At 43.3% G+C, this 23263-nt stretch overlaps 1 protein-coding gene across 1 annotated transcript in view; it reads left to right on the forward strand.

Moving 5' to 3' along the window:
* Positions 1–303: 303 nt before the first annotated feature.
* The window catches only part of ATF6 (activating transcription factor 6), a 73254-nt gene continuing 50294 nt past the window's right edge, over positions 304–23263 (forward strand). Inside the window, 10 exon segments of the mRNA XM_039555705.1 lie at positions 304–388; positions 495–529; positions 531–560; positions 2255–2342; positions 2660–2754; positions 3238–3367; positions 3619–3825; positions 6311–6531; positions 11852–12037; positions 12439–12530. Coding sequence (XP_039411639.1) covers positions 319–388; positions 495–529; positions 531–560; positions 2255–2342; positions 2660–2754; positions 3238–3367; positions 3619–3825; positions 6311–6531; positions 11852–12037; positions 12439–12530 — 1154 coding nt within the window. The 5' untranslated portion in view covers positions 304–318.

A 23263-nucleotide genomic window follows, 5' to 3' on the forward strand; every position in this document is an offset into this window, starting at 1 on the left:
TGGGCATTGGAATGGGCTGCCCTGGGAGGTGGTGGAGTCACGCCCCTGGAAGTGTTTAAGGAAAGACGAGACGTGGAAGTCAGTGTCACGGTCTGGTTGACAGGATCACGTTGGGTCAGAGCTTGGACTCGCTCACCTCAGAGGTCTCTTACAACCGAATTGACTCTGTAACTCTCTCCGGGAACTCGGAGCGCAGGCAGCGCCACCGGCACCCCACGCGGCCTCCCCGCCCCGCCCCGCCGAGTGTCCGCCGGCAGCCGCCGTCGGGGGCGGGCCCTGGCCGGAAGCAGACGTGTGTTTCGGGAGGAAGGGGAAGCGATGGCGGCGGCCGAGGCCGAGTGGGAGCCGGCGGGGCTGCTGCCCGCCCCGGGGGGCGGCCTGGACTGGGGTGAGCGCGGCTTCGGGGGCCGGGAGTGGGGCTGGGGCTGGGCCGGGCCGGCGCGGAGCTCTCCGGCGGGGCCGGGCCGGCGCTGAGCCCGCTCTCTCTCTCGCAGAGGCTGTGCTGGGCGAGGAGCTGAGCGAGCTGCTGGGGCGCCGCGGCCCCGAGGGACGAGCCCGACGTGAGTACCGGGGATGGCGGGGATGGCGGGCGCCGGGCTCCGCGCTCTGCCCGCGGGGTGAGCCCCGGCCCGGCTCGGGGAACCCCCGGGGCAGCCTGGCAGGAGAGCGTGGCTGCCCGGCCTTCACCCTGCGTCAGAGATATCGACCGCTTAAACACACTGCGGGCGTCACGGCCGGAGAGCGAAGCGGAGAGTGCGAAGGGGAGGGTTCAGGGTGAGCGTGTGAGGCGCCGTGGAGGAGGAGCGGTGTTGTCAGTGCCCCGGTGAAGGTGAGCTCCGCAGGGCAGCGCTGAGGGAGCGCTTGCTCAGGGCCACCTGAGAGGAGAAGGCTGGGGCTGTGCTAGAGCTCCTTGCTTATTAGATGGCTTCTTGTTTACTTCTTTAATGTAAGATTTTCTCAAAAAACCTTTGCTCGCAACTTTATGCCTTAATCCCCATATTTTTCACTGTCCATTTGTTCAAACTGCTTTTCCTCTCCCAGGGCATTTGCCTCGTGGATTCTCCTCTCCCTGATCTTCCCCCTGCCTTCTCTCTGCCCACTGTGTCCTAACGCCTCCAGTCCAACCCCTGGGTTATCATCCAGTGTAAACCTCAGGTTCTAAAAGCATTCCTACACGTGTAGGACCAGTCACTGGAGAAAATGTGGGAACAGACTGATTGTACAAGGGAGACATATTCCCCATCAGCTGGTCAGCATTAGTTGTCTGGGTGAAGGCTCTTAATGCACAGCTCACATTGTGGTTTTTTTAGTCATTTGTCCTTTAAATGTGCTCTGATGATCTTTTTCTTCATTCTAACTTGTAAGTACCAATATCTATGCAGTCTGCAGGCTTTTTGAACCTCCCTTCACAAGGTAAGTTGAGAATATAAGAGTCCATCCAATTGCAGGATGGTTTTTTGGAAAATCTTTGTTGTATAGTTGTATAAGCTGGGTACGTGATGTTTATACTTTTTGTGCAAGTGCTCATAAAGCACCACATTTGCATCGGGAACTGATGCACAAACAAAAATGCACAAACAGATGCACAAACAAAAAATGGAGAAGAAACCCCAATTGTTGTTTCAGACGTCATATGATAAATAATATGTATGAAGGATTTTAGCCTGTTTGTTTGTTTTAATTTTTGTTGGAAAAGGAAACTGGTGTCCTTGGCTTTAGATGTTGACATCAGTGTATTCAAGTATAGGGAGACCTAATACATACTGTTCATCAGGTCTTGAACAAATCAATCTTGTGTCTCTTTTCCTGCTGGTAAACTGTCCCTGTGCTGTTTTTGTTTGTAAAGCGCTTCGAGAGGTAATGGTGCAAGAGCATTAAATAGATTTTTCAAGGCAGATGAAGGACAGGATGGCACCAAGCTGCTGAAACTTGTGTTTTATGTGAGATGGTTCAATGACTGAACTTAAAATTTTGCTTTATGAATTATCAGTAAGGGTACAATAATTAGTGATGGTCTTAAACTGACCTGTCCCTTCCTACAGGCCTAAGTTTAAAAGGAGTCTTGTTTTGTGTGTTCCAGTTGAGAACTCTCCTTTAAGGACTTTCGTCTCTGCATACCTTAAGGCACCTGAAGTGATTGATAGTTATGTTGTTTGGTTGGTTTTCTGGAGCTGTGAGAATGTGAACGTAATGGCTGATGGTGTCAGTGTATCTTTCTTTTTGTCTTGTCTCTGTTTCTGAACTGTCATTTCAGGAAAATGATCTCTATAACTTTCATTTTGACTTGGATTTGATGTCTTGGGATTCGGACCTTTGGAATATTGCGGGCCATGCTTATGCAGGTAATTAACCTCTATTTTGCAGGTGTTGCTCTTCCCCCCCCCGTCCCACAAGGGTGAGCTCTTAAAACTCGTGTGGAACTATTTGATGCCCTACAGCCTTTTGCTCTGTGATGAGAATCATGCCGTGCTTTTGTCGGATGGGTACAGCTGGCAAGGGCTGCCCTACAACCCAAGCTGCTCAGTACCTTTAATCTTGCTGTGTTTTCTGCTGTGCCTTGCTTCAGGAATTAAATAGCTGGTGTAGGACAGTGTGTCCTTTACTGATATCCCATTGCCAAAAACTTGTGCAGTAAAATGTCTTTACCTGCCTCTTGCAGATGCAAATGTGAAGACAGAACCCTTATCACCGGCCACTTCCAGCTGCTCGGTCCCTTCGCCATCATCTGTGGACTCTCCAGTGCAAAATGTGCCTGTATGCAAAAACCTCCCTGTAACACAGACAGCAACAGCTCTGACAAACAAAAAGCCCTGTGATTTACTTCTCTGACACAATTCATGGCACAAGAGGAAATAGTTTATTTTCCCAACCCTTGCAAAAACCTGTCAGTGGTGTTTTCTTACCTCTTCTCTGTGACCCATTTGAATAAGAGCATGTTCAGCTCTCTTCCTCAGCTATGTTCATTAGCCGTGTTGGCAAACAAAATGCCTGCTAAAGGCTTCTGAGTCTGGCAGCTGCTGGCATCTGCCTCCGGTTGCTCTGCTGATGGGGAGAAGTACTTGTTGGGTTTTTTTAGTGTCACCTGGTGTTGACCAGAATTAAACTGCAGAACAAAACCATTTTCCTGTTGGCTGCAGCAGCAACATAGACATGATGAAAAGCAGATGTACTCTGAACTGCTAGTAGACACTTCTCTGAGTTTCTGAAGCATTAATCTCACGTGCTTTCTGTCTGCAGGATGATGTGGACTTCAGCTGTAGCTCCCAGATGTCTCCCATCTCTCTCTACAGCAAGAGCTGCAGAAGCCCTGCATCCCCTGAAGGAGGTGGAGGGAAGAAGCCTGCTGTGAGCATCTCTTCTCGATCTGGTATGAGACACTGTTGTGGTTTGGCAGCTTGAGTTACTTTCATCCTATAGGTAATATGTGTGTTGTCTTGCATCCAAATTATTAACTAACACTAGATGTCCTATCATTTATGACTTGGATATTTGATCAGATATGTTTATTTTTAACAAATATTATAAATGGGTAAAAACTCCCACATTAAAAGCCACTTCATTATTGCTTGAATTATGTATTTTATACCTTTTGGCCCAACTCTCTTTTTTCTTTTCTAGCAAATAATTCTGCAAGGGGCCTGAAGAGGTGTGGTCAGACAGTGTCCAGGCCTTTGATACAACCCAAACCCCTTTTGCCGGCTGTGCCTGAAGCTCAGGCTAACATTGGCATCCCAGCTAAAACCATCATTATTCAGACTCTTCCCACACTTGTGCCACTGCCAAAGAATCAGCCAGTTGTTAACATCCAGCCAGCACCTCCCAAAGGTAGGTGAATTGTCTTGACTGGGCCAGGTCTTGGTGGCGGCATTGTCTGTTTGGGATGGCTGATAGGATGAAGTTAGGTTTGGTGCATGGAAGAGGAGGAATAGGAGAAAAAAGGGTCCTACGTGCTTTGCTGGAAAAGCTTTAGGTTGAGAAGATTGCTTTACTCCTCTCATCCAGTCCTGTGAGAAACAGCACTCACACGGGCATTGTGTAAAATGGAAGACTGGATTATGTAGTTCCATTATTTGGAATGGAAGATGGAGGCTGTGCTGAGCACTGGCAGCTGTGGAGATAAAACTGCTGATTTGGAAGGATCTATAGGGATGCTTTGCCCTGCTCTGCTTGCAATGTCAGGTGGTGCATAAGGTGATGACAGTGCTGTTCTGTCATAACCGAAGCAAGATCCAGCAGAATCAGTTAGGATGGCTTGAAGGAAGCTGGAAAGCTTGGGAGAAGTGATACAAGCTTTTTTTTGCCCACATGAAACTCTTCCACAGGATGGTGGGAGCATGAGTTCATGGCTTGTTAGCTCACTAAACAGCATTAAAGAGAATGTTGTGAAATCTGCTAAAAATTGAGAGCCGTGTCAGAGGTTAGAAAAGCTGCTGATGTTACCAAGAGGAAAGTGACTTCCTGCCCCGTGATAATTCTTCAGTGCTACAGGTACCCTGTAACCGATTTTTGGAGTTCAAAATCCAAAGCATTGTTTCACTCTCCAGCCGAGGCAGCAGGGACACTGCTTGCCTTGCAGGAATTGGCAGCAGGGACGCTGCTTGCCTTGCAGGAATTGTCAGCTGCAGTTGCTCGTTTCACCAGCTGATGGCCACAGTCCCTTGTGGTTGATTGCACAAGCACTGAGGCATGGAAGGAAAAGGAGACAAATTCTTAAGGGCACGTATCTAGAAATTATTGCAATGATGAAAAATTTGTCTCCATTACTAATTTTTCTTCCATCAGGGGTTCAGCCAAATCTGGAGATGCTGACATTTGTTATAACGTGCCTAAGATTGTTGGACTGCTTAAAACACAGGTCAGCACAGTCAACATGACCTAATTCTTATTCCTTCTGATGTTCCAGCTGATAAAATACCATCTGGAATAAGGAATGCTGGGGATATGGATTTCTTTGGATATAAGTCTAATTCTCTGAAGATCAGCCTCTCCTTTTCCTTGAAGAAAAGTCAGGACAGTAGTTTCTGTGAGACAGTATAGAGGAAATACTTTTGAGACAGTATTTCCATGCTTTCCATTTACTTTAACTGATGGCATGTTTAGAAATTCTCTTGTGCAGCTTCCATAACAAAAACCATAAGGATCTTTTTTCATCAGTCAAAATCCCCTGTATATGACAAGTTGAACTTGGAACTACCAGTTTGAAATATGCCATTATCTTCAAAGAAGCATGAGAAATTATATTTTCACGGTCCCTTTTATAAAAGCTTAAAGGAGAAAGCATGGTCTTAGAGCATCATATCCTTTATACATTAAAAAAATGTTGAAATGGTCTCAAATTCATCATTTAAGATTCTCAAATAGGGTCATACTAACTTACGATGTCTTCAAGATTGTGTCTGCAGCAAGAAAGGGTGTAGTTTTATTCCATACATAAAAGATCTTGGCGCTGGGTAAATTACTTCACTTTTCACCTTCCAGAAGGCTGGGTAAATGCTGTAATCCATTGTCGTGCATTTTGTTTGGAATGCTCAGCTGGAATGTGCTCTTTCTGAAAGCTGCCGAGGTCATCCTGTTACAGAGGATTAGAGAGACATTAACAAAATATTACTCAAGCACCTGCTTTAGTTAAATGTAGTTGTTGGACTGAAGTTTCTTGGAAGTGACTGTTTTTAATTCCATTTCAATCTCTGTCAAAATTACCTCATTTTTTCTGCCTGCTTTTCTTTAAGCGCTATTCAGCTTGTGTATAAACTTTCTTGCAGAAGACATTTTTCTAAAAAACTGGTCTTAGTGTGAATTGAAGCTTCAACGTAAGTTTTGAAAGTGTAACTTGCCTTGTTCTTTTTTGTTCATCTTCCATCTCTCTGCTAGTTTGAATTGATCTGTGTGGTATGAGTCATTTCTGTGTAGTTAGTTTTCCATTGAATACAGCAATAAAGTAGGTATAGACAAAAGGCAGAAGGAGGATTGAGGTAAGTTGGCTAAATTCCTTGAAAAAGTTGTTCAGTGTTTCAAGTATTAGCAATACTGAGTAATGTATATAACAAAGTGTTGAATTTTATTAACTTTGAATAGCTTTTGGGACAGAGCTTGGTTTATTGGATTCCTTTAATATCTGTAGTTTTGGTTTGCAAGATGGATTAAGAGTCCTGTAAACTTTAGAACTTCTTTTTTCCATTCCTGTTCTGTGGAATGTAATGGATTTGAGATAAACTGTGAGGGGCAGGAGAGGATATCAGTATGCCCCTGCAGAAAAGTGGTGTACAAATCCGTTTCATCCGTGCTGAGCGCTGCTGTTCTTGTGTTCCAGGTCAATCCATGGTGCTGCCCCAGCCTGCTGTGGTACAGCTCCAGGCTTCTGGGGTGCTTCCTGCCTCCCAGCCAGTCATTGCTGTTACTGGAGGGGCCACACCACTTCAGAACCACACGGTGAATGCGCTGCCTGCAGCTGCTGGGAACGGCTCAGCCAGCAGTAAAATCCCGGTGACAAAGCCCTTGCTTCAGAGCAGCACCCCATCCATGGGGCTGGATGTAAGTTCTGACTCTGTGTGATAGCTGCTAACCAAGGCTTGGACACAGTTACCTGCATATTGGCCTTAATGGGATAGCCAGGTCCCTTCTGAGTCTCAGGAAAACTGCTAATAGGATTTCCAACTGTAAACAGGGAATTTAGCAGCTTGGAACAGAACAGGGAGGAACAGCTAAATATCTGCTGGCCTGCCTGGAGTTGCAGACCAGGTGTGCAAGCATAGTGGCAGAAGACAGTGCTAATAGATAATTTCCATCACTTGTCTTTTCAAGTGCAAGCTCTCAGTGGTGGAGCTCTCTTACATACAGGAAGATTTGATATATCTGATTTTTGATCAGCGCTAAATCATTTTTCTAATCTATATAATAAAAACATTTCTTTGGAAGTAGATGAACTGGAAATTTCAATGCCGAATTCTTTTTCCATACATCTTTATCTCCCCAGATTTTACTCATGATTTTTAGAAACTTCAGTTACTGAGTTCCATGTGATCCTAATCTCTTCAGGCTCCCTTTTGATCATGTATTGAATGAGTAGAAGGGGGTTAAGCTCTCAACAGTTACAGTGCAAATAAATAAGTTTTTCCATAGTAGCTCACAGTAAGCAGTAGATGTAAACAGTAGCTTTTGAGATGCGTGGAGGTTTTTTGTTCCCCTCTTCAGCTTTGACATCTTAACCATCTAGCAAGCTGGGTGTTAACTTGATCTAGCTCCTAGTAATCTGGAGCTGCTTTGATTGCATTGTGTTGTCCAAAGAAGACATGCTTGTGGAAAGGACCAAAGCTTCTTGTTGGTAACTTTAAAATTCTGAGTGTCATTCTCTAGTGTGGTATTCCAAGCACAGTTGTGAGCTGAGGGTCCTATCATATTTCAGTGTAAGGGAGAAAACACTGGTGAAAACACATGGAATTTTGCTGTATAGGCACCTGCTTATTAGCAGTGCAGGTCACTGTTTCCCAAAAGCAGTGGGAAGCCTGTTCAGCTTCTTTGGAGGGATGTTGCTGTATGGTTTCCTAGTGTCTGGGATGGTTAACTTTTCCTCACTAATCATGTTTGTGTGTGGGCTGCATTTTATAATGAAAATATTGTGCTACAAATAGCTCAGCAGCCAGAGTACAGTGGAAACTTGATATTCAGTGTACCAGAAGCAAACAAAGGTCTGTCAGTGGACAGAGCAGTTAAGTGTGCTGCATTTTAAAATTATAATTCCCTGTCATGCAAAGTTAACTCAAGAGACCTGCCAGCAGTCATTGGATTTGGGACTCCCTGTAAGCAGGGCTAGCATGGCATTGTCTGAATATAAGGTTTATTTGACAAAACCCCCTTATTGTCATTGTACTCCGTATCCGTGACATCAGTACTCACATGTGTAGCTGGTGTAACAAAGAGGTGTTTGATTTCAAGAATGGTGGTGTGGGTATTTCCACCCAAAGCTGTTTTAGGGAGGCAATTTTAAGACTTATGGAATGCTGCACATCTTACCTGTGTTAGTTACAACATGAAAAAACAGTTGCAACTGCTCTTTGACACATACTGTGAAAAAGTGCTTTGAGAAAGAACAAATGCTTTGGGATTCAGCTGGTGCCAGCAGGGTTAAAACATCTCCCGACTGCCTTGGACACTGTGTGGTGCTCAGAGCTGCACAGATGGAGCTGACATTTGAGCTCTGGAACACGTGTTTTTGTTTGCTAATCTAAGCAGATGTTGCAGGATAAAAAGAAACACTGCAGGACTTTCTTTTGGGCTTAGGAGGGATAAACTGTTAGCTTAACACTCAGACATCCAGGGGATTACACTGAGATAGGCTGATGGCAAGCTGTAGGTGTGAGACCCTGGTGGCACACATGTGCAGCCTGCCAGCCGTGGGGAACTGCCAGAATACTGAAAATCTAGAAAAGATTAATTATGCAAAATACCTTCAGCATAAGTGTGGATTTCTGTTGAAGAATCCTCTTTTCTGTGCTGTACATTGTCTAATATTTGTATAACATAAACTCATTAGGCAAGCTGTGTTCTGTTGAGTTAGAGACAACAAAACCCAGAACTTTCATAAGAACAGAAAAACCTTGCATATGCTTTGTATTCCTGCAATTAAAGATGCATCTTCAAAGACGGCAGCTTTCATAAGCTGAGATAAGAAGCCAGCAAATGCTAAGTTGAATGGTTTGTACTTTTAGCTCTTTGTTAACTTTCCCAGCACGTGTACAAAAATCTCTCTGGAGTATGAGACACATTCTTACTTCTAGAAGTACAGCTTGTGTTGGAAGGGAGGTTAAATTTTGCTCAGAATTGAGTTTTCTTTGGAAGTAAATTGAGGTAGCAGTGTTTATTTGTAAAGTGCATGACTCTTTGTAAAACCTCTGAGGTAGAGGACAATCTGAATCTGGTTAGTGCTGTTTGAAGCAAGGGTTTGCAATGACCCTTCCAGTTCTCCATATTTACCGCATTTTTGTGTGTATCCATGCTAGTGGTGGTGTCATTTTCAAAGCTAGAAAGCAGAAGTTGCATCACTGATGACTGATTGTTTTTAAGGCCGATGTTCTCCCTCTATGGTCTGTGTTTCCTTAGAACCAGTAGTTGCTATCTGGAGCAGAACATCAATACAATATAACTTAAAAAGCTGGAGGCTGCAAAAGAAGTTGGCAGAGGTGTTTGCTGCCTGTAATCTTGGTTCAGCACTTGCACAAAGCAATGTTGCTCAAGCAGACTGACATTATAAATTAGTTCCTCTCTCTCCTGATTATCAAACTGCTTGAGCAGGGGGCATGTTTATCTTGATGCCAGGCCAGTTGTGTAATGCTGATGGCCATACTGCTTCCAGGTTCAGCAGTCTTGCATCACTTCACTCACACAATTCTTTCCATTTCCTGCATCAGATTTAGGTGGGATCAGGTGTGCAGTTGTGGCATTCCCCAAGAAGAGCCAGGCAAGACCTGGAGGGTTGACCAAAGACCTTAAGCTGTTTACAGATTGTAAATTAAAACAAAATAACCTAGGGACACAAATACTGGATTTCATTTAAGCAAGCTTAGAAAATGAGTCAAAATGGTGTGGCACAGACTGAAATGCAGATACTGCACAAAGTACCTGGAATCAGGCTGGAAGAGCTGCTGTTCCTCACAGCATTTGGAGAACTGTGAGTAAAAGAGGGTAGTCTGGATAAATAACACATAAAATCTAGATGGCAGCATCTGAAACAGTGGCAGATGTACCTTAGGATGTACACTCTTAGTGTAGAGGCACTGCACTGGTTCTCTAACACCTTATTTTCTTCAGGGAAGCATGTAGATTTGCCAGGAGTTCCAGACACGTAATTAAAAGCTATCCTGTAATGAATAATCCTCAACAGGTCTGCAAACAAGAATGGATGTAAACAATTTGGTCTTCTCTGTTCAGCTCCATGATGCAAAACCTCCTTTTAAAAAGGGGAATGGAACTCCTTGTTTGGAATAGCACACAACTTGAGCCAAAGCTGCTGCATGAACTCATTCCTTGTTTTTTCACCTCTGAACAGTTTAAGTGATCCTGGCCCTGAATTGGTGTGTTCTGTACACTGCAGTTCTTGGCTAGCCTGAATCTTTTTTTTGGTCCAGTTTTTATATGTCTGCAGAAGCTTTTTTATGTTAAATGTTGTAGTACTTAAAAAATTCAAGACAGAGCTTAGTGTTAATGAAAATGTGTTAAATCTTTTCCTTCTCCACTCTGCTAAAGAGAGAAACTGGAGTAAGTACAAACAGCTTTGTTTTCACAGACTTTTGTTGGTGGCAGCAGACTAGACATACAATAAATGATCTTCATAAAAAGCAATTAGAATTTATAGAAAGCCCAGAATGTTAATGCACTGTAATATGTTTTCTTCGTCTTTGTCACCAGACTGCAGCATTATGAAGAAGAATGTTGTCTTCAGACAGCTTGTGGCCACTTTTTTTTGCAGACACCAGTGCCCTAGAACAACATATTGTCTGTGTGCAGGTAGATACAAGGAGAGAGTTGAAAAGCTGTGGTTAAGGTTTTTTACATAGCCGGATTCAGACTCTGAGTTAGTTAATGTTACTGTTGTGTGATTATACTATTACCCTAGAATAATACTTCTGGAATAGTTCTCATCTTTTTTCTTTAATGTTCCTGCTCTGAGAGATACAGGTTACACCAGTGCATGTGGTGGTAGGTACTGAAGGATGTTCAGGTCTGTGTAAGATGGATCATTCAGTTATCTGTCAGTGTAGTTGTCATTAAGGCACATCCAGTTGTAGCTTAATAATGTGATGGAAGTCTTCTGTTCTTAATGAAAACACTTGTTAATCTGTGAGGGAAAGGAAATCAACAGACTAGTGTTTAAACTTAGGATTTTAAGTAGTTTTGTATAGTTCTGCAGTATCCATCATTGTTATCCTTGTCAGCAGCAAGATGCTTTCAGTCTGGGTCGTCCCACTCGGTGCAAACCACAAAATGAGTAAGTGGTAAAAGATGATGGAGTGTTCCTGCTTGGGAAAAAAAATCAGTCATCGGGACTGTTGGAGGATGGGGAGAGGTTACTTTGAGCAGTCCCAGTCTGGTCTTGCAGGCTAAATGCCTGCTAGTGGTTAGAGTGAATTATGTGCTCTCCTGGAGTATATTTGCTGGTTGAGCTTCATCCTGAAGGAATCCAGTGTGTGTGCTCTCAGAGACTGTTCTGTGATGTGAAGCGAAACACATTTAGTGGGACAATCTGGAAATGTGAATCCAAGCCACACTCCTGATCTGAATGCAGAGACTGCATTTAAACTGCCATGTAAGTCCTTGAGACACATAGAATGTGCAGTCTGAGATCAGGAACACTGTTCAAAATCTCAAAAACTGTGTAGCATAGGTGGAAAAGGTACAGAAGCAGATGTAATCAGTGTGGAAATGACTTCCGTACAGAACAGACTGGAAACCCTAGAAATTTCCTGTTAGGAAAGCAGATGACTGATTGTAGCCTGTAAAATGGTGCAGGGAAAAGTGAAGGTGAAAGACATTCTTGCTGCCTTGCAGACCTGAAGATAGGTATTTTCTGTCTTTGTGATTTGATTGACCAAATCAAACTCAAGTATACATTTGGTGATCCCTGCACGTAGAATGTTGAGAATGCAGAAGAAAACTGAGACTGTGCAGGACCTGTTTTTTCCTTGGGTGTACCATGATCCTGAAGTGCTTGTGTCCTGACCATTCCAGCTCATTTGAAGTAGAGTGTGGGAAACTATCTGTGCAGACCTTTGACAAAGTAAAGAAGTAGAAATTTTGCATGAAGTGGAGGCACTTTTAACTTGTGGATTGTTAACAGCCCTGTCTATTGTGTGTTCAGGTCAATGTCTTGAGGCGGCAGCAACGCATGATCAAAAACCGTGAGTCAGCCTTTCAGTCACGCAAGAAAAAGAAGGAATACATGTTGGGACTTGAGGCCAGGCTGGAGGCAGCCTTGCTGGAGAATGAGAAACTCAAGAAAGAAAACAGCACGCTGAAGAGGCAGCTGGATGAAGTGGTATTAGAGGTAAGAGATTGTGATGAAAGTCTGCTTTTATATGAAAACAGTGGTTCAGGTGGAAGACACTAGAACAGAATTGGGGGAGTGGTGACCGGAAGACCTTTGAGGGTTTCTAGCCCAGCATCCCATTCCAAGCATGGCTTTCACCAACTGTAGGTCAGGACAGCTGACACATTATCTGGTAGGCTTTTAGTTCTTCATGGTGCTTCTGAATATTTCACTGGATAGAAGCTGAATATAGTGTATAAACCAAAGTTTTATTTTTAAGTAGTTCAGGAATATATTCACACATAATTAGGCAAATATAAATCTAAAAAGCTAGTATAATTTGGTGTACTTAGCTTCTGACATACCTCTGCATATCTGTGCCCCTCTTTTACTCAATGTCTTCTGTTTTTTCTATCTAGAACCAGAAGCTCAAAGTATCATCTCCAAAGAGAAGGACACTGTGTGTGATGGTGATACTGGCCTTTATAATGTTGAATTATGGTCCATTGAGGTAAGCTGCTTAGAAATTCCTCTTCACCTAGCAAGTTTGCTGTCCTGAGGTTTTTGTTTGAATCATTAACAACAGCCAGTGTTGTGTTTTAAAGCCTTGAGCTTGAAATCTGAAATCTGTCCTTTATTCTTCTCCTGCTTAGGGGAAGATGCATCTGTATAATGGTTCCTCTTTTGGAATCCTTCTGGCAATAAGAGCCAGATTTTGTACTTGTAATTTCTCCTGGTTTGGCATTTTTTTATTCAGTGCAGCATACAGCAGTTTGTCTGCTCCATTTATACCTGCAGAGATTAAGAACTGTGTTTAGAGTCCTTTTAGGAAAAAAAGTCAGACTTGGAGAGCTTATCTGCTTGTTCATACCTGTGCTAATTTCAGTAGCTATGACTTGAAGCTGCTTTAGTACTCAAAATACTCAGGAAATCCAGCTGTACATTCCATGCCTTGCAGTCCTGACCCTTAGATGTGTCCAGCTGCAATCTCCCTCATTACAGTGTAAGCCCTGTATTACTTGTCTTGTGGGTCTGGAGAAGAGGTTGTTCCCCCTCCTTGTTTAGTTGGAGTGGTAATCAGAAACCTCTCTTATTTGAACCGTTATCAGTAGGCCAGAGGAGCCAGAGAGCAGCAGGGAAAAGCTACATCACTTCCCAGACAGTTTATAAAGAAATCTATGGAAGAAAGGAGAATCTTTTTACTCTAATACTTCTTGCACATACCTGTCCATTTAACTTGGCTTTGGAACATAAAGACCTTTCAGATGGAGCTGTTTGCTCTTTTAAAAGGGGATAATATTTCAGTAGGATGCCAATCAGTAGTGTCTCCATTTCTCCTCAAAATCCCAGTCAAATTAAAGGAATGGGATAAATATGGAGGAAGACTTTGTTTCTGACTGTGATAAATTTTTGGGAAGTGAGGTTTAAATTTTTATTATTAGAAAATTTGCTAAAGCTGAAATGACTTCTGAAGTATTTGCACTTATTGCAAATATTGTTTATCTCAGGACATGAAATACAGCTGATAATTTTGCTTCGATGTGGACAAGGTTAAGGTAGACCATTTCTTAGTGTATTTAGGGTTTATACTGTGATTTTTGACTATTAGGCAGAGAAATCAGCTTCCAGATACTAAGGGATTGATTTGCAAATCCTATCTGCATTTCAAACATTACCACTCACTTGGGAGAGACACTTGGTGAGAATTGCTAGGTCATCTTTCCAAAGCTGGGGGAAAATTTACTGGTGTCTGCATTGCAGTGAGATGATGGAATGCATGGAACTCTTGTTAGTGATGAAAGGCTTGGAATCACAGCGAGATGGGTGGGAAGACTTTTACCACAGTGCCCTGAAGTTCCTGTGGCATCTTCCCAACCCCCAAGAATGAGTAAGGTGTTGAGCTTGATGGCAAGGCACTGCTGTCAAAGTAGGCTGAAAGGTCGATTGTGTTCCTATCTTTGCAGCAGTCAGTAACTACAGGAATGTGACAGGGTTAACTTCTTGACATGTTTGATGTTTAATAAAGTAGATAAAGCAAAAAGAAATCCTTGGATGTCTGACTGTTCCTGGCCAGTATAGTAGCTGAGCATGCCAGTATAACTGCTGTGCCTGAACCAGGTGGTTTGCATCAGTACTGGATTTAGGCAATGAAGAGAAATGTAACTGCAAGTTTGCAAGGAATTACTCTTTCTGGTTTGGGTTTTTTTTTTCCCCCCTAGCAGAATAAATGCTTGCACTGCAATTAAAATTCTAGGCTGTATCAAGGTGATGTGAATGTTTGGTTGTGCAATACTCTTCAGAATACCCAGAAAGTGGGATATACAAACCATTTCTTTAGATTTCACTCCTCCCATACACATTTTCTTCTGTTTTATAAAGGTGTCACTGAATGGTAGCTCCACAAATACAGGATTGCTGTTCTGCTATGTCCTTAAGAAGAGAAGCTTCTGATATATGTGGTTTTTTTCAGTCCCTGCAACTTCTTACAGAAAAAAGGACTTTTTTGAGATAATACCCGTGCTAGCTTACACTTCAGCAAAAACACTCTTTTCTCCGAAATTAGCTAACTGTGGAATCCCTGATTTCCGTGCAGTGGTCAGCTGGAGGTAAATATGTTCTGAAACCTTGCGTTGCCATTTTTTCTGTGTAAGAAATCATTTCATTTGCACACCTGAATGGAGGTGTGCCAGCATTCAGGCTCAGGACGTTTTCATCCAAGCACGTTAGCAGTGAATATTTTGTTACTTAAAACCAATGAACCATTGCAAAGAGAGAGTGACATCCAAAAAAAAGCAAAATCATGGGAAATTCACCCCCTAAATTCTGTAGCAGACTTTGAAATTCCCTTAGCTGGCCTTATTGTAAGATGCTTCTTAGGTTCTTGTTGGAAGTGATAGCATTCTTGGAAGACTAGATGTAAAACGAAAGGGCAGATGTACAGGTTACCTATTTCTGTCAAATCAGAGAAAGCAGGGAAGCAGTTGGATGGTTTAGGGATGGGGATGTGAAGCTGAAGAACAGGGAGTCCTGCAAACCCTCCATGGCTTGCAGTGGATCAGTGAAGGTGCAGTGTTTGGGCCGTCCCACAGAAGAATCCCATCTGGATGGGTGGCTGTGTAGTTAATTCTGTGTTTTCCTCTGCATTAATGGATGTGTGTTGCTGTAATAAAGACCAACACACAATTTTTTAAATTGGTCTTAAGTCTTGTTGACTGTGTGAGTGGTGAGATGTTTGTGATGTTTCATGGAGGACTCCGAGGACTGCTGTTCAGCTGTTTTAAGGTTTTAAGGGAAGCAGTCCAGGATGTGGCAGCCCTTGGCAAACAAGTTTAGCAGATAAAGTTATTCTGCTGACACATCTTTTCTTGCTGACAGATATGTGTGGGGGTGATCTGTAATGTTGAACTTGGGAATTTAGGGGTGGGAGTGAAAGTCTGGGAGGGAAGCTGGCCTGGTGACACATGAAATCTGCTTGAAAATACTGGCGGGAGAGTGCAGTCCGATCTGCTTAATTACCAACAAGCCTTTCAGAACATCCTTCAGTCTTTGACACAGCACCATGGTATCTCTAAGACAAGAATGCAAGTCTAATTAAATATAAATTGAATGCCAGTGTGAATTGAGGATGTGAAAGTGGCTTGTGTGGAGTTAGTGGTCACTCTGCATTAGGTAGTACTGTGTAACTAAACTCTTCTGGGTTTGTTGCTGCTTTGTATTGAAAACTGAAACTTTCAGTTACTAAAAGCAGAAGTAATTTAGTAGGAATTCTATTAGTGTTTCTATTTTATCCATTTGTTTTATGCTGGAAGAAAGGCGCCCAGGAATTTCCCATCTGTGTGTCAGTGAACTATTCTGTAATCTCCGTGAGTTGTTTGGATTTGAATTCAACGTGTATAAAAACTTCCTTTTATTATTATTATTAAAGAGTGATTGGTGAGGTGTGTGAAGGGAAAAGGGTACATTTGGGTTCAGTTTGTTGCAGAGGTCACCCCCTTGCCCCAGCCTTGCATTCCGTGAGGTGCAAGACACGAATTGGCAACCAGCAGTGTTTGCACAAAAGGCAGTGAGCACACAGGCCTTGGCACTCAGCAGGGCTGGGAGATGGAACCAGGGCATCTGGAGGCAGGTATCCCAGGGAGCCAGGTATCCCGGGGAGCCAGGCTCTCCTGCCTCCACATGTGCCTTCTGTGGAGCCTGCCTTGGTTGCATTCCCAGCTGGCATGGCATCCCTGAGACATGGCTGACTTCTGGCATTGACAAACATCTAATTAGCTGTGCTGGGTTTTTAGCACTTACAACATGAAATCTGGTCATTTGCAAATTATTGCAGTTCCTACATGCCTTTTTCTCCTTCTTTGATTTCCACGTTTGTGTTGGACTGTGCCTGTAGAGTAACCAGATCTGAAAATGTGTTAAACAAGCACAAACAAGGCTGAAACAAATGGAAACCAAGCACACATGTTCTAGTCTAAACAATCAGTGTATTTATTTTGGGAATATTTTTATTCTGATTCTTTTCCCTGTTCTCATTTGAATATAAATTGTCTTGTGTGTTTGGTTTGGTTTTTTTTAATGCAAATCCTACATGTGATCGTAAAATATTTGCAGGAAAATAACCCAACTAATGTGTAAAAAGCAGGGAAAGGAGAATGTTCACAGAAGATGCAAAAGATAAATTTTCTGCATCTCTTCTTATGCCAGTAGCAGCAAAGCGTGTAAGGCAAGTATTTGCTGGTGGCTGTAGCATTATATTTTTGACTATAAGAAGTGTTCAGCTAGTTATTTTTTTCCCCATAATCAGTCTGCTTAAGCTTACATGGTGTATGTCACCTAGCAGCAGTCTTAGAGCATTTATTAGGATGTCAGCCAGCCAGAATGTGTCCTAACTACCACTTTAGATATGTAGTGGACAGAAAACAAAGAAAAATATGAAGTTGGAGAGAGGAAAGGCAGACTTGCAAAGAGATTGGAACAGGAGATTTGAGAGGGTGATGTGATACTATTTTTTTAGTATTATTATTAATTTTGTGTTTTCTTACAATTTGGCTACCTCTGTATGGCTGGAACCCCTTTCAAACTGGAAAACAGACTTGGTGATATAAAGAAAGCTGTATTTGTGGAGGATGACTGAGGTGGTGATTGATGTAGCTCAGTAAATCTGCTGCTGCTTCAAAACCTCTTGTTGACCTCAAGCAGCTGCACTAGAATGGCTGGCCTCTTGTGGAGACTTCATTGCAGCTCCTCTCTAGGGTGTCCTCATGGATTTTCCTCTACTTTCCAGGACTGTCCTGGAAACTGAATAATCTAGTAAAAATTTAGATCCACTGAGCAGTCTGCAAATAAAGACACTGGCCTGGCTGGCTGAGAAGTGTGATTTGTCTGCTGTTGTCATAGACTACAGTAAATGAAGAAGCAGTGGCTCTTGATTGCTGAAAGATTTAGGGGTGTGTCTCATTTCTTAAATTGGTAGCACAAACAGGAAAAAAAATCCCAGAAGTGCTAAGATTAATCGTCTTTAACTAAAAATGAGGAAATTGCCCAAGGATTGTTCAGCTTGCAATCACAATGTGCCACTTGTAAGGATAAAGTAGTAAACACACAAGTCTTTCACCAGATTAGCATTCCACTTAGCCTGCAGGATGCTAGTCAGCACTACTGGGGTGTGCTAAGCTTTTGGAGCATGAAGGATTTGGGCTGCTGACAGCACCATCCATTGAGCACACCTGTATTGGTGTCACCATGGTCTAGTGCCCTTACTCAAGCTGAGGAATCTTGAGTTGGTGTGTGGGAAAGCAGGATTATTCTGAGGCCTGGTGCATTCAGCAGTGCATTTGTGAAAGTTTTCTGTTTGAGACTTTGTGCTAGACTCTCTGATTAAGGAAACAGACCCATCTTATGGCAAGCAGGAGTGTAGGGATACCTCAGTGATGCAGTGTTGGAAAGTTAGAGAAACAGAGCTGTTGTTCCCTTATAGGAAGCATTTTCTGTGTGGGCAAAGGAGCTGATCTTGTTCATGTATCATCACATGCAGCAAGTGTTGTGTTGCTGCAGAGGTGTTGGAGCTGTCTGTTGTGTGCTGGGGTTTGTCAGTGCAGATCCCACCCACAACAGCCAGGCCAGGGTCTTGACGTGGCCTGGAGTCACCTCTGTGCTGCCCTGGCAGGTGACCCCAAGCAGTGTCCTGGTATGTTCAGAAACATCCCAAATGTCCCACTGAGTAACATGTGCTAAGTAGACTAAAGCCATGTGTCTGGCACCTGCCCAAAGTGGAGGGCAGTGATTAACAACTCAAACACAGGGTTACTTTTGCCTTACATTACTTTGTTTCCTTAGCAATTCTTCCCTCCCTCCCTCCTTTCCAGAGCAAAGTGGGGCAGGTTAGTTGGAACCACCGATGGCTTGCAGAAGGAATGGAGCTCCCAGACTTGCAATGACTGCTTGAAGCATTTCTAAGAGATATTCTGAGGACAGAGAACCACAGATCATGGGCTGTCAGTTTCTTTTTCTCAGTTCATCCACTCCTGGGCTTTTTTTGCCCTTAGTGAAGGATAGAAAAGGATTGGTTTTCTGCTTTTTGAAAGCCTTAAGTATAATAAACCTATATATAAATGATGACAGTCAAATGTTTTACACACTAGCGGAGAGGAACTGGTGAAATGTGAAGAAAAACCTCTGAGATGAGTGCAAGAGGCATGAAACAGTGCCATGTTAGCCAGCTCCATGTCTTCTGTCTGCCAAGGAAAGATGAAGCCCTCTGGGTATTTTAGCAACAACAGCAGAAGCATCGGAGGACATTTGTGGCTCTTAACACTGGTAATACAGGAAACTTAATGTAACATTTGTGGCACTGAAAGAACATGTTTCAGTGCTGAGTTGAGTGTACACTTGTGTTGGAGATGGCCCAGAGACAAAAAACTGCTTCTGCAGCACACCTTTGGTCTTGTGTTGTAGTTTCTTCTTGAACAGAGAGGGAGAAATCGAGAGGAAAAGGACAGGCTGAGTAAATTGGCCTCGGGTCTAGGTTCCAGACCTTTCAATACCTCTCTTGATGGGTTGTTGCTTACAGAAAACAAGATTCCTTTGATTTTCTTACAAACTACAACTCTGGGAGTTTTCTTACAAACTACAACTCTTTCCTCTGCTGATCACAGCCACAAGCTTTGGCATTAAAGGCCAGATAATGGTACAGAATACATGCAAAAAATAAAGTGCTCTGGGTGTCAATATTTGCTTTCTTCCTTTCTTTTCCAGGGGCTTTATTAAAAACAAATTGTTTTTTAAACATGCAAAGCACAACAAAACCACACAAAAAACTCCACTCTGGGTTGCTTTTCTTCTCTTCCCCTGCAGGGAAGAAGCTGAGCTGCTCTCTCCAGCCCAGCACTCAGAGAGGGTAGCTCTGGAGCAGCCCTCAGGAGAAGGCAGAGCCTTGCTGTCAGCAGATGGTGCACTCATCGGGAATAGAAACAAGAAATACTTTCCAGAGTGTCTGGCACTATGGCAGCCTTGTCTGGAATCAGTTAGGAAGAGGACAAGGGCTTTGGTTGGTGTCTCCTTGCAATGTCAACTTTAGCTGGTTGGAAACCTCCCAGCTCATACTCAGAGATGGTTCTGTCCCCAGAAAACTCTTTGTTATGATATCACTATTGGCTTTCGTCTACAAATTACTGTACAACTTAAATGTCAGTATTCAAGACTTGAAGTGCACAGGATTTGTTCAGCCAGAAGCACAAATGAAATTTAGTTTGGGTTCCTGGCAAGACTCGCTTTCACATTCATCAAACTGACATTCAAACCAAAGAAGTAAAAATACAGCTAAAATATCAGGTGCCGTTGAATGCCTGGAGAAGCCATGGCAGGAGTGCTGCTTTTCTTTCCCTCTTATAATCAAATTTATCTACACTTCTGAACAAACATCTGCATGAAATATTTAGTGGTTCTTTCTTTCTTCCCTTGGATCTGGTTTTGCATCTGAAACAAGCCGAGAGCTCAGCCAGCTTGGACAGGGTCTTTGTGGCTTGTGAAAACCCTTTCATGCTTACGGTATCTGGGATGTCCAAATGCAGGCTCTAAAGCCTTGCTAGGCACCCCAGGTGTGTGAGTGAGCCAAACAGGAAAGATTCCAATTTCTAAAAGGCTGTCTTCTCCAGTAGAGCCAATTCTCAGCTTCAGTCTTTTGTGACTTTTGATGTGGGGCAGTAAGTCAGTTCCTGCAAATAGTGGGGCTTGCTTAGGGCAGGTATGCCAAAGTGCTCTTCCTTTTCTGACTTCTCATCTTATAGTTCAACAGAATGAAAAAACTGTCTATGCTTTTGCCATCTGTCATATTAAACCAGTTCTTAAACTAACTGTTGGTATCTTAGTTGAAAATACTGCTTTCCTGAAACTTTTTTCACGCAGAGTGGGATCTTCTACCTTTCTTTTTCATGTTTTCTAGCCTCTTCTGCCTGGTGTTTTTAAATGCCCAATATTTGCTTCCTCTTCAGTGTCATGGTGTTGGGATGTGTTCTGTAGACCCTTCCTGTTGCAGCTTGTATTGTTGCTGTTTTGCTTGGCACTTGTAAAGCTCAGCATGCCTGAGGTCAGCAGATGTTTCCCGATGCAGCTCTGCAGGAGAGGTCCATCCTTGTGCCAGCTGCTTGAAGGGATTCCTTGCTCCTAAGTTATGCTTTTTCCCTCATATTAGTTTGAAATGTCGAAGGAGAAATATTTCTGATACCCTGTTTCAGACTCTCAGGTACCCACTTGGCAAGGAAAGGCCCTGGAGAATCTGGAGGATATGGACCATTACCTGCATGTCCTCCCCTATTTGTTTCCTGAAGATGGAGCCCTATTTATAGACAAACTTCACTGGTGTTCCCTCATGGGAGAAGGGAAGAGAAGGAAATGATACAACAGAACAACATCATCTTCTATTCAGATGGGAAAAAACTAACAAAACTCCCCAAGTAATTAGAAGGTGGAAGTGGGGCAGGATTTCAATTTGTGGGGCTTTTCCTTATCCAAAACTATAGTTATTTTGGTTTTGGGTCATTGCCACAAACCAAAGCAGCACCAAAAGGGATTTTTCCTTTTTTTTTTTTTCCCAGACATATTGGAGACATTGAGAAGGAAACTTTCAGTCATCTTCAAGGTCCTAGAAAAAGAATGGGAAAGGGCAGGGGCAGAAGTGGCCCATATAGCAGAAGTTGCTGCTAGCCCTGCTTCAAAAGAAAAATAACAATCCTGATAAAGGAAGGGGCATTGGAAAGATTACCCTAATACCATATTTTGTTCTCAAGTTTGTGTTCACATTGTCAGAAGTGGGAGCCATGGTTTATGCCTGTAAGGGTGGCAAAACATACTCTGTTTACCTCCTTCTTTGTCTTTTGCTGCCGAAGGTATCTGCTTTCAGGTGGAAACATCCCGTGCTCAGCTGATTTTTGATGAAAAGAAAAAGATGTTTTACACTTGAGAAGAGGGAAAATAAACATTTCCTCTCTTCTAGAGCTGATGCAGTAAAGTGAGGTGTGTGTGGTTTAGAATGGGTGTGTAGCTAAAACAACTCAATCACAAAAAGGGAAGATTAGCTGTGATTGTAGAGCAGTGTGTGTCTTTATCCTTGGTTTGGATTTGTCTCTGTTGTGCAGAGTTCAGGGTGAGCTGCAGTAGGAATGTGTTGCATGTGACATTTCACCTCTCCAGGCTGGAACCTGAAATAACAAGAATCGTTTTTGCAGAATGAGACAAATAGGAAGGAAGAAGCATCATGGAAAAATGCAATTTGTTACAGTTCTTCTGCTTAGATTTTTCTCGGCTTTAACTAATTACATGGGAAGTTTCTCTGGTTCCATGTGTCATTTTGAATGGGAAGGGAGAGAAGTAGGATAGGCTGAAAGACCAGATCCAGGAGATCCAGCAACTGGATGGCTAATACACTTCAGGCTGGGGAGAAAGGATTTGCAGGAGAGTTAACAGCTTTCATATCTTCTGAGGGATATTCTTGGTCTAGTGAATAAACTACCATGTACTTCTGGCTGTCATGACTCCAGATTAAGTGTAGTAAGGGCATTTCACAGGTGGGTGGCTTCCAGCAGGAACATGAGGCGTCTGTTTAAGCATCAGCCTTAGTTTTGAGCTCTGGTTCTTGGGCTTGAGACACTGCCAGTTGTGCTGATGCTTTCACTGGCAGAGAAGAAACGTGATCTCATAAAACCTAGTGGGTAGTGGAGATTGTTTCTGTAAAATTGGATAGATATGGTGTTGCCTGATAGGAGGTTATGAATAAACCATCCAGCTTTCCATGCAGTAGAAGCAGCAAGACATTTGGATACCGGTGTACACAGGCAGTAAGGAAACTCTTAAGTATTGTTCTGCCCATTGGCACAAGTGAAAGCAGAGCCTGGAGCATTTCTGCTGCCCGCATTCCATGCTGCTGCCTAGAAACCCGGAGGAGAGCAGGTAATCAAGGCAATGTCAGCCTGGGTCTAGGATTGTCCTGACTCCTGTGGTTCAGAACATGGCACAGTTGCGCACATGGACACCTGGGTTGCTACTAACAGGAGTGCAAAAGTGTTGGCAAAAGAGAGGGAATTTCTGGGCAATTCTGTCTGCCTTCTGCTTACTTGTGGAGTATTTAATCTGCCCTCCTTGCTAGGTTTTGCCTGTCTCTATTTGTATTTGTTGCCTGTTGCAAAGTGATGCCATGTAAAACCAGGAAATACTCCCCTGCAGGGTTTACGCTCTGCTGCACAGGAGGGGTGGGGCACGAATTAAAATATACTCTGTGGGCTGTGATCAGCATGAATGGCAGAGATCTCATCAGCATGCTGGGGGCTTGTTGCACTTCTGTGTTTTCGCTGTGTTGCTGCTGGTGATGCTCTGCTGTTGTCAGCCAAGAAGTTAGGACTTGGGTTTGTAAACATGCATATTTCAGGAAGCAACCGTGTTATGAAAGAGGAAAGCCAGTCTCTGGAGAGGAGAAATTGAAGTATTGCTTCTGTGCTTTTGAGAGTTCTCCCTTGTAACTCACCCTTGTGACCGAGGATGCAGATCTGGTACAGCAATGGTGTGGTTGTGTTTCCAGCTCACATGTGCAGTGTTGCTCCCTCTCTTTGCATGGAGAGCAGCACAGACACTCCTGTGCTGCATGGCTGGCTGGCTGAGCATCCCCCAGGCCAGGCTCCTTCCATCCATGTGAGTACACACCAGAACCACAGGGTGTCTGGCACCATGGCCTGCTGCCGATGGGCCTGTTGGCCCTGC

The sequence above is a fragment of the Corvus cornix genome, chromosome 8 (genome assembly GCF_000738735.6).
Source record: "Corvus cornix cornix isolate S_Up_H32 chromosome 8, ASM73873v5, whole genome shotgun sequence".
Lineage (NCBI taxonomy): Eukaryota > Metazoa > Chordata > Aves > Passeriformes > Corvidae > Corvus > Corvus cornix.